General features: G+C 41.2%; 1 protein-coding gene across 1 annotated transcript in view; it reads right to left on the bottom strand.

Annotated features, from left to right (window-relative positions):
* Window positions 1-12,122, bottom strand: part of commd10 (COMM domain containing 10) — a 50,151-nt gene that overhangs the window by 36,803 nt on the left and 1,226 nt on the right. Inside the window, exons 2-5 of the mRNA XM_036527182.1 lie at window positions 9,808-9,898; window positions 9,334-9,444; window positions 7,188-7,343; window positions 4,820-4,930 (exon numbers count right to left, since the gene is read on the bottom strand). Coding sequence (XP_036383075.1) covers window positions 4,820-4,930; window positions 7,188-7,343; window positions 9,334-9,444; window positions 9,808-9,898 — 469 coding nt within the window. The remainder of the gene's footprint in view (window positions 1-4,819; window positions 4,931-7,187; window positions 7,344-9,333; window positions 9,445-9,807; window positions 9,899-12,122) is intronic.

The raw sequence follows: 12,122 nt of genomic DNA on the forward strand, positions 1-12,122 counted from the left end.
TACTACTGTATGTGCCAACAGGTCTACTGAATGCTTGGCTCATGACCAAATGACATTACCCATGGGTATACACAGGGACTATATATACATGGATGAACACATGGCACTATATTCCCAATGGCTTGTTAGCTTGCAGGCTACAGTTTAAAGAACCTGCCAAGAGGTAGTTATATTACCTAGCTAGAGAGCTTTCTTATCATAGAACAGTCATACAGTCCAAGACATGAAAAAGAAAATGTGATAAGCAATGAGAAAACTTTTGTGTCAACTCTTTTGTTCCATAAAAATCTTTATTATTAACAGTTCTGTAAAACATCTGCCAGCAGTGCGCTTGTCAGTAACTTCGAACGTGAAAGAGCGGAGAAATGTGTTTCGGCTTATTAGACGCTGTTACATTATTGACAGGAAGGCAATCTGTTCTCAGAGCAATACCTGGCTCCTGATGAGTCCCTGGATTAAAGCTCTTTGACAATGGTTTCACCCAGTTGCTGCCACAGACAGTTTCTGGAAGCTGATCCACTTTTTAATTTGATAAGCACACTTCTCAAAGGTCTAGTTAGAACCACCAGATTTCTTTTCCTTTTTTTTTTTTTACTGAGTATGAACAATAGCCCTAATTATTCTTTTAGTACTACTGCTCATAGAAGAAGCCGCATCAGCCATGAATGCTTATTCTTGCAGAATACTCAGCAAACCCCTAATAAATACCCCAAATTACAGGGCAAGGTGCCGTTACTGGGTTTCCTTTCCAACACTGCTAGTTTGTTCTTCCTAAAACCCCCTCTTTATAACTTCCTACACAGCAGTGAATGGGATACAGTGTTGTTTTTATCAGTGGCAAAGATGTCAGAACTGCAGATGGCTCTGAATGAAATGATCACAGTGCCTCTTCACAAGTCAAAATGGGATATTTAATTGTGTTCTTTATCTTGGGGTGATAATAAATGAGGTCACAGCCTTCACTATGTGAATTCTGACAAAGAGTTTCCGCTCCTCAGTGGCTGAACCCAAAGAAAACAAATTTTAATCAGCACCCTTTCAAGTAGATGCTTTGATAACAATTATGAATGTTTAACAAAAGAGAATCAGATGCAACTTTGCAAAAAATGCTGGAATTTACAGAATAGAATATGGAAACTGCAATAAATAGAAAACAAAAAAAGTAACCAAAGCTGCTCAATCATGAGCATTAATTTTGTCTTTACTATCCCTGGTCAGGTCAAGCTGAAGGCTATCCAGGCAGAGGAAATGGGTGTAGGTTGCAGTCTGAAAGGGAGTTAAAAGAAATGAAGCCTTGAGCATACAACTGGTGAAATGGTCTGGTTAGAATCTAATCTGACACATTGACATTCATTTTCAGATGAGAACCATTCCAATGGACAAACAGAGCATTCAAAATTCAGATGAAGAAGCATACATAAAAAAACCTAGTATGAGTTTAACTGATAACAGCATTCCACCTGTAGCAAAAATACTGTTGTTATGAGACTTGTCAAGTTTTCACCAGTTTTCCCAGACATGCCGAGCCGCAAATGTTCCAGGTGCACAATCAAACACAAAAAGATTCCATTCCGGAGCTCACACACTTCGGAACCAGTCAAAGAGTGTGATGCAATGCATATGTCAAATACTTGACTTTGACTGTGCGTCTCATCTGATCCAAATTTGTACACAAAGCAATGCAACACCTAAGTAAATGCTCCCCATCAAAAAGCACAAGCAATGAACACAACCTGCAACCACAGCTCAACCACTTAATGCTGCTGGATTCCGGGTTCAGTTCTGTCATGACCCGAGTGCAAGAAGTATAAACAAAGTGCCTATGGAGGAAATGTTCATCTTGATCTCTCTCATGTGTTTTAATCTGAATTGCACAATCAATGTGAAAAACACACAGGTCAGTGGTTCATAATATACAGATGTTCACGTTTAATCATGTCATACATCTTAGAAACCAGCTAATCTTTATGTATCTATAAACAAACTCAAGCACCTAAACCCAACTTTTTAAAACTAATTTCCCTTTGGTAAACAGGAGAGTAAAAGGCATCTTCCTATATTACAGCACATGGATAGAATTATGCTACGATTACATCTTAAAACTGCTTTGCATGCATGAGCTGAATTACAGCCTCTGTTATGGACCCACAGCTCTAAGGTAACTCCAGTACGCCCATGAATTAATGGGATGTACGGCCTGGAAGATTGAAACTGAGGCAAATCCAGTCATGTTTAACTTCGTTAGAAAAAGGCAATTATAAACAGAACAACCATCTACAGAGCCTCACAAACTACCTTTCAACCTGTCAAGAACCATTTTTATTTAACGCACAGACATAGCATGTCTCAGCCTTGGCAAATACCCATCATCAATTTAGAACCTTCATAGTCGGTTTGCAACTCATAAAATGCACAAATATGAGGTAAACCTGTGCAAGGTATTCCATAAAACTCCTCACCAATGCATGCAAAAGTAACCGCGTGCAATGAATGCTACAATAAAGAACTTCAACAAACACCATGTATAATACATGAAAGGTTCTTCAGCGTGGGGTATATTTAGAACGATGAGCAATGGCTGGTGCTTAGGGAGACGAAAAACAGGAAAAGAAGCCCCAGTGCAGTTCTTGGATTTATCTGTCAGTCTTTTCAAAAACAACATCAGTCTGTGAGCATCTGCTGTTTCTGAGAGGCCAAACTCTTTCCAGCAGGTATTTAACCTGTGTTTTGAGACACATGTTTAATATCTCTAGCCTTCCAACTCAAACACTCTACTCCCTACTGGTTAAAAACCACAGCAATCGGATCTGAGATTTCCTCGGTTGCTTACACTCTAAATCATGAATGCACAGTTGTCCTCTAACACCTTTCACCCATGCTATGCAGTCTTGTAAACATACATGGAACACCTCTAGACTAATATTTTCGTAAAACTGATGTGCGACTATTTACAGGTTTGGATGCAATCCTTACCACAATGATAAATACAGCAATCTTATGGACTCACTCCAGCTAGTGATAGTTTTCCCTCAGAATAATATTAGGCATTTAAATCAGCAAACTAGAGATTTATTAAATTTAGTAGAAAAATACATACAAGTACAAGCATTACTACAAGTATTACATAAACTGAAAGAACAGATTTACATTTAATTTTCACCCACTTTCAAGCCAAATCACATACATTGAGCATGCTGTTCAGTGTCACCATTTATATGATAAAACCTGTGTATATTGTATTTATTCATATACTCTTACCTTTGTTTACATATGATAAGATTATATTTTATGCACATTTCACACACATTTAAATCTAAATAACTGTGGTTTTATGGTTAATGCTTTATAACAAGTATAATACTGAAGTCATAGCTTGGCTTAGAGAGTTCCATATGTTTCTATCAACAAAGCACTATTTGTATTGCGGGTGCTGTGATTTCATGATGTCAAAAATGTATTGGCAACAATCAGTAAAATGAAACAAAAACAATAAAAGAAGCAACCGAGGACCACGGAATACAGGCCAGAAATGTAAATTCAAGGTCTACACTTTGAGAGACAAAACAAATATAAAGCACCTACCATCTGAATAACATATAGACAATTTGCCTCCACCAGAGGCTGGGAACAAAGCCTTACAGATCCTATCACTGGTGTGTGGCAACAGTGCCCCCATTTGAGCAGAAAAAGAATAGCATCTTTGATGTAAATTATGGCAAACTGTAGCTACTGTTCTCATTACCTTGTCTTGCTCTAGGCTTTATTTAATTCCCACCAGGGGACATGTCAGTAGATTCAAATAAATGAATTCCTGTTTTAAGAAATTACACTTGCTAGGAAGAGATATCCATGGCTATACAAGACACTCACAATCGCTTGGCAATGATCCACAAGAAAAATAATCAGCTTGCAAATGCTCAAGAAAGAAAAATGTCTCAGAGATAGTTGAATGTGATATGATAAATAAGCACGAGGTATATTGGAATAAAGCAAAGTAATAAAGAGAAAATTGACCTAAGAAAGACCTTCGAATTTCTAAACCAGGGAGATGCAATAAATTTTGACTCTCACAGCATCAGGTCAACTAACTGGGGCACCAGGTACACCAAAAGCTATCCCAGCACTGCAAAAACCCACGGCACCAAGACGTCTGCCAATGTTGCTGCAGACCACAGCACAGCACTCAGGGGTTTGTGCTATTATTACAACTCCCTTCCACTCTCTCTACGGTTAAGAAAAAAAAAGCCCAGACTGTGGGTGGTCTATCCATCATCAAAGACTGGTGCTTGGTCCGGCTCCAGTCCTGGCCACACAAACCACATCAGTGCTAACCACCTATGCAGAAACCCAGGACTATCAGAGAAAAGCACCTGACACTGTTTCTAAGAAGTCTGATCCCACATCTGCTTATCGAGCATGTGAGCCTCTGGCTTTCACCGAGGATTATGGGGGAAGCTCGGCGAGCGGGAGCCAGCGCGCGGACGTGCCTCTCTCTCTCTCTTCTCTCCATTCTTCCAGATGGGGAGCGCTGTGCAGACGTGGCCTGGCCCGACAGACGTGGACTGTACTTGACGAGTGGGGTCCTTAAAGACAGCGAGCCAGCGAGAGCCCTAGAGGCCACCATTAACGAGCTATCCCCTCCCTCCCTCCCCGACTCGGTCTTCAGAGACGCGTGCAGAATTAGCATCTATTTGAAGGCTGAAGGAGATCCCAGGAGTACAGGGCTGAGTAAACAGCCCCGCTGTTTCTTTTCCGCGGGCGCGCGCGCGTGACGGCGGAGCGTCGGATTTTTGTTGGTTAAACAGCGCGGGGCCTTTACCTCTCCGTCCTCGCCGCCGACCCCGAGCTCCAGCACCGCATGGGGGGCCTTCAGCTTGGCCTGCATGGACTGGCCCATCTGCAGATTGAGCTGCCACCCAACGTGCTCCAGCTGCGAAACAAAGGGACGTCCTCACTGTAACACTGCCGGCGCATTTCCACACAAAATGTTGAACGTGCAGCTAGCAATGTTCACACCGCGATGCACTGCAGCAACTCCAAAGACACACAGCTACTCAAACAGTTGGTACACATTACTTTGTAATTCACATCTTTCTGACATTGTAACAGTGACATTACTACTCACTTTGTAATCATTACATCACCAACCTCATTTTGTAACCATTAAATTCACATTCTTACTTTCTAACTGTTACAATGAAATGGAACTATCCTTTCTTTGTGACAGTCCCATTTCCATCTTCACATTTTAAGTGTTACACTACCATTCCCACTTTATTAACAGTTACTGTTCTCTTTTGTGACTGTTCCATTAAAGTCAACTTTGTGAGTTAATTTTACTATTTTACATTTACATTTTACATCATTACATTACCAGAGTCGTTTTGTAACCACTACCTTAACATTCTCTCTTTATAACTGTTACACTGAAATGACACTGTCTTTTGTTTGTAACAGTCCCATTTCCTTCACATTCAAAGTGTTATACTACCATTCTCGCTTTTATGGTTTTCTTTTGTAACTGTGAAAATGTTTGTGAGTTACATTACTACTTTACACTTCCATTTTATCCTTTCTCAGACGCTCCGATCCAGCGTGACTAGGACACAGCTACATCTAATAAAGCCACAGGAACAGCGGCAGACACAGAACATAACAGATCACCTCTGAACATGTGTCAGATGGATTTCCCATTGTAACTCTTACATCACCATCTACACTTTGCAACTGCTGCATCACCATCCTCACTTTGTGACTTGCAGTTCCACTTTCTAATTGTTGCGAGACGCAAGAACTATTTTTGTTTACCAATTGTTAACCATAAATAGGCAAAGCTGGAATACAGGAGAATACCATTTTCCCAGACCAATAACTCAAAACTATAAAGAACAATTTGTGCAAGCACAGGAGCAATTTCTCACCGCGACTACGATATTAACTTGTTAGCTGCTGATAATCATCATCATAATCATTAACAGTAAAACATTTGCCACTAAAATTCAACTAATTTGGCCCTGCTTCTTTATATAGCTGCGAAAGTGGTATTCACACATGTACGACAGAGGGATGCTTCTTTGCTCCTTTCTCGACTAGGCTGGATGCAGCATGCTGGACAAACAAGCAATCTGAAAAAAAGCAGAAAACTATACTGCATGCTGAATTTTGACATACACAAAAACTAAACAAGAAGGCATGCAAATTTTACACTGTCAAAACTGATCATCACAGGGAATCCACCGGATCTAGCTAGAATCAACATCGCACAAACAACCATACACAACCATATATAATCCTTGCCCCTTTTGAGTGAATAAAATGCACAAAAAAATGTACGGCAAACACACCGACAAAACGGCATTAGCGTGACGGGTGCTGCTAGCCCAACAATGGGGAGCACCCGGGAGCGCTAAATGGCTGATGAATTGTTGGATGGCACATCAACCTGACTTCACGGTGTGATGGATTAACTGGCCGGTGAAGAGGAACACCGTTAAGTGTTTTATGGGGCACTTGCTAGCATATTAAAAACCGAGCACGCCCTGTATGTTCACGCCACTGTGATATAAGAGGTGTGAAAAGGCACTCAGTCTCCCGGGCAGGACAATTTGCCGTGGAACACGGCCCAAGCGCTATGACCTTTGCAGAGGCTATTGTTGCATCACACCCTGTGTGAGGTTCCGAGTCGCATTCCAGTACTTTTTCACCGCAGAAGTTTTTCATCGCTGACGGTGTCGTCTTTCCGGGCTGTTGACAGTACTAGCGATATAGTTACCACATTGACAAAAGGCTTTTTACATTCAAGTCCACCTGTGATGATGTCATCCTTGCCAAAGGGTAATAAAAAACAGAAACCCACCTGCAGGTGTGCCTGTAAGGCTTAAAATGCTGTTTTCAACGTCTGAATTTCAAAGGTGTCGGCGGTGCGCGTCTGTCAATGTGACAGTGGCGCTGCAGTTCAGATGTGTCTAAACCACGACACCATCTTGCCCTCAAGCAAAACTCATTGCCAGGAGAGGCTGCTCGGAGTTGCTCAGACATGAGGGTGCCCCCCCCTCTCTTGCCTTGCTCTGTTCTTCACCCCTACCCGGTTGAAGGAATATCAGCAAAACAGACAGCCTGCATTACAATGACTCAACGTGGAGGAATCAAGTGTGTTTCTGGAAAAGGCTGTAGCTGGCGGTCCTTACCTTCTTGGGGGCGAATATCCTTTGCCTGAACTTCTCGATGGTGTCCGGGCCTGCCAGGGCCCAGGCCTGGGAGAAGGCTTCAGCCTTGTCCGGGTGAAGATGGATGTTCTCAAGCTGCTGCTTGAGGGACACGGGTTTTACATTGTGGTAGACAGCCTGCAGAGATAAATGCACTGAATGTCCCTGACCGCTAACGTAAGGTCTGGCATTTCCATCAAAAACACAGGAGACAGCAATTCAGGACAAGCGAAACAGATAGCCTATTGTACAAACTTAGATGTTAAGGCACTTTGAAGCTCTGTGTCATAAAACATTTTATTACATGCAATAAACATTTTTAAAAAATTAATACAGTTCATATAACATCAAAAACTGACATTTAAAAGAGTGCACAAATAACAAGGCAAGTCATTTTAATCTACCACAATTGCACTACCGGGCTTATATAAGATATTGACGTCTACTTCTGAGTTGAATTTCTTTCATTTCAAGAAAGCTGACATTTGTGAAAACATGTTTTCGATTAATATCAAAGGACAAGTCTACCTAATATATAATTTTTGGTTTTACTTTATAAATATTGTCATGATTTTACATTAGCTTCCCCTTTTCATCCAAGGATCTCCAGAGGGAATCTCACCACATCGAAATGTCAGCTCATGCAGCGATTATGGTGTCACTTTAGACCATGAATTCAGACAGAACAATGGAGCTAATTTGTGGCTCATTACTTTTTCCACTTGGCAAGTCAAAGGCTTTGAAAAATGGCTGTCAAATATTAAAAGGTTACCATTAAGAACCTTTAAAGGATTCTATTTATTGACTTAACAATGTTCTGACAAGTCAGCCATGCTTTCTGTCAATAAAGTACATCGCTGAGACTGAATGTTTCCTGAGAGGTACATGTTATAAAAGGTGGCCATTATTGCCAGGCTGGTGGATAGTCTCAGACATGAGGCACCCAACAAAAAGCTGGAATCTATTATAGGAAAGGCTTGGAAAACTACCCTTATTCCTGAAGACACTCATTCCATATATTTGACACAAGGTGCAGTATCTGCACAGAGGAACATCTGACAGAAGGAAATACAGCTTCAGCTGCTTTCAAGTCACTCCCCACGAGTATCCAAATCCCCAGAAGAAGACCGGGAGTACAGCAAGTAACAGTAGTCAAAATGGAAGGCCTAAATCAAAGCGACAGCCATAACCCTTTTTCATGAAACGACTGAAGCTAAGCAGGGCTGGACTCGGTTAGCGCTAGGATGGAAGATCAAAGAATAAAGCCGGTTTCTACTAGAAGTGCTATTGACACACTGTCAGGAGGTTGTCTTCCTTGACCAAGTTAAAAACCAGTATCTTGGGGGGGGAGGGGGGGAGGGGGTGATACACTGCACAGTAGGAGATGTCATTTTTAAAAGGTGATCTGACTCTACCAATCTGGTCATTTTATCATGCCAGAACTTAACTACCTAATCAAAAATCATTACCTCAGCACTGCAACTGATTATCAAGTATGGTAGGCCCACTGCATAACACAGAGTGTTTGTTGAAGAGTTGCCTCTTCACTGTACTGGGCAAGGTAATTTTTTTGGTGATAAATAATTTAAGTGCATTGATTTTATTTTATCACTAGCTTGTTTACTAGCAATTTCACTGTATTAGCAAAGTTTAGAATTTCCGGCATATCAGCCTTGTGCTAGCGAGCTTTGTTTATAAACTGTCCTACCAAAAGTCATGGGACATGGGTAGTTATGAATAAAACATGTATTCATTCAAGGAAATTAATTGCACATTGGCAAACCTTTGGCCTTAACGATTCCTTCAATTCACCATGGAAAACCGTCCCCTAATTTCTTGTAGAAAGTCTCTAAAGCATTTGTAAGCTCCACCGCTGAAGAGGGTGTCTTCTTGGCCTTAACCCATTTCTGCTTTAGTTTCCAATTCATCCCAATAATAGTCTGTCAGGTTGAGGTCAATTGTGTGGTGGCCACTGCAATGTACTCCTCAAACAATGAAACAAACAATGATATCAACCTTGTAAATACCGAATAAAGATTTCAGAATGCATGAGCACCAGAAGTATCTTCCGATCTTGAGGGCATTCTTATAGGGGATAGCAGGTATGACATCACTTCAGAACACTAACCTGTTCTAAAATGAAAGAGACTGTCTCCAGGACGAGATTAAGGGCTTTCTTCTCCAGGGACAGCGCGCTCTGTAGTTTTTCCTCTTCCTCCTCACTGAACGAGCGCTCTGCCTGCAGAGACCAAAATCAAATACTTAAACTGTCCAACCCCAGCAGGCCTGGCCCTGCAGAGTCACAGCAGACTGCAGGCTTTCACTGCGGCAGGAGGCTAAAGCATCTGATCAAATGTGTCATTCCATGACAACCACAAAAATGGGGAAGCTGATTACTGTCTTGAGTCCTGCTGAAATAGACCAACAGTCATACAGAAAGGCAGTTTCAGAAAATATCAATGAATAACATTAATAGCAATGCAGCATATAAGTGGGAGGAGAAACTGCAAAGCTATTCCAAGCTTAATGAGCCGAGCAATGCATACCGTTGGCTTCCAACAGAGAAACTATCACCACAGCCGTAACTTGACGTATGCAATACCTTAAGGTGAAGCTTCTGAAGAATACGGGACAAAAGCCTGGAAAACTTGTTCAGGTCGATCGCATTGATGTACGTCACAGCTTCTTTGATGCTGTCAAGTGGAAAAAACAAATCCTCCTTAGTGGAGATGCGAAATGCGAATGACATGACCAATCCATGAAAAGGGCTGATGGAGATCATGTGCCTGGCAACATGGCTAGCTAGATAAATTAAAACACAGCATTAGCACAAACCTTAACCCACTTTGGCAACATTCTTGGGTATTTTTTAGATGACTGCAAAATATTCATTCATTCATTTATTCATTCAGTCATTCTTCCATTCATTCATCACAATAATATCTAGCTGCAAAGTCACCTGTATGTCCGGCACAATTTAAAATGCAAAAAAAACTGAGTCTCAAGAGACAAACATCATAAGGTCATTAGCAAACACAGGCACTACATTTCAGCCAAAGATAAAAAGACAGGCACTCTGTTTTATCACAAAGCATAAAAGGTGAATTGCTGATAAAACGCATTCTCCTCCTACTCCATGCATTATGAACAAAAGCAGCAAGTTCAAAAGCCCCTTCCATAAACAACCACTAACAGTGCACCTCATTATCCTGCCAGAGGACGCCAGATTGCCTGAAATACCATTGAACAATTCTGCACGGAAATCATCACATCATCATCAGCAGAATATACGATGCATTTCATTTTCAATCTCTCCCAAGTTACACACAGCACAAATCCTGCCTTCCTCTGCAAGAGGACTAAAATGTCCCAATTCAATAGCCTACAAAGGGGGGAAAATATCTTATTAATTGTGTACAGATTTCTGACTTCTAGGCAGCTTGAGGGTGACGTATAACTCAGAAGAAACATCTTCCTTGATGAGAACAGGTCCTTTATTTGCATTTGAGACAAATCACAGTAGCCAATTCTACACTGTGCTTTGAAGAAGCCCCATTTTTAACCAATCCGTCACCTTATAACCTCTTCCCATATACCATTTGTCTCAGAGAATGAACTAAACACGTCCTGACATAACTGGCTGCTCTTCTTAAAAATTCCAAATGGAAACTTTCTTGGGGCTTCTTTCATCTGACATGCTGTAATTGGCTTATTCTGAGGTCAAGCCATCTCTCCTTTTCTCTCGAACCCACAGGGCTCCCGTCTCATATCTTCTGTGATGACAATTGTTGGTCTCAGCGCTATCTGAAAATTAACAGATTACTGCTCTAATGGATGAATAGAGTATTGCTCCATTATATGGTACTTGGCGTGTCCTTAAATCACCCCTCATTCCTGCTGCAAAGTCTAGAATTGGGCAGACGCAGACTGCACACATGCACGGCACAGCTGGCCTACAGAGTATCCAGTAACTTATTACTTATTTGATAACTTTATTATTCAATCTAAAATCTTACATGCAGCCTCTGTTAAGGTACTTTGGCCCTTATCAGAAACAATCTAGCACTAGGCCTTTTATATTTATGGGAACATGTAGAATACATTCTAATTTCACATCCCCAGCAAGAACTCATGCAAGAAATTTTGGTCCTTTTTTTTCAAAAGCGCAAAAATGTTGTCCTTCTGTGGTTTGTTATAAGTTCATAACATGAACAAGAAAAATTGGCTACGAATTCTTTGAGGCCACCTTCTGCCCAAGCTGTATCATATCATCTGCATAAAGCAGATGGCTAAGCTACCTGCTCAGCAGATTCAATTGGCTACGCTAAAAAGCAAATACAGCCGGTGAAAGCACACTACTTATGTTTCCCTGCACATAAAGTTGAGAACTGATCTGTGTGAGCTCTTTGATACGGACAGAGGCAACAGCGGAATTAGAGAGGTTTCTTACAGCTTCATAAAATTCACCATTATCTCCCAGCAGGGAGGCTCCTGTTCACTCAGCCAAAGCATTCAGGAAATCACAAGTAAAGGTACATCTGTTGCCCAGTATTCTTGCTTGAACCACTGTATAAATGTGACTGACATGTAACAGGATGAGCTGGGTTAGGGAACCTGTTCCTGTAGGGGTATGTGATTATATACAGAGCCTAAGCTGTGTGTGGGCAGAAGAGCTGGGTCCCTGCTCCCAACATTGGGTATACAATGAATATATAACCATACTAATTATCTGGGGCAGCAGTATAGCATAGTGGTTAAGGAGCAGGACTCGTAACCGAAAGGATCCTATTTCAGTAAATAGCCAGCTGTATAAATGGATAACATTGTGGGGGGGGACTGTAACTAATGTAAGTCTGTCTGCTAAATGCCAATAATCTTAACGTAGATTCCAATCAATATTTTTTTTTCAATTTAACT

Source organism: Megalops cyprinoides, chromosome 4, assembly GCF_013368585.1.
Source record: "Megalops cyprinoides isolate fMegCyp1 chromosome 4, fMegCyp1.pri, whole genome shotgun sequence".
NCBI classification, from domain to species: Eukaryota; Metazoa; Chordata; class Actinopteri; order Elopiformes; family Megalopidae; genus Megalops; species Megalops cyprinoides.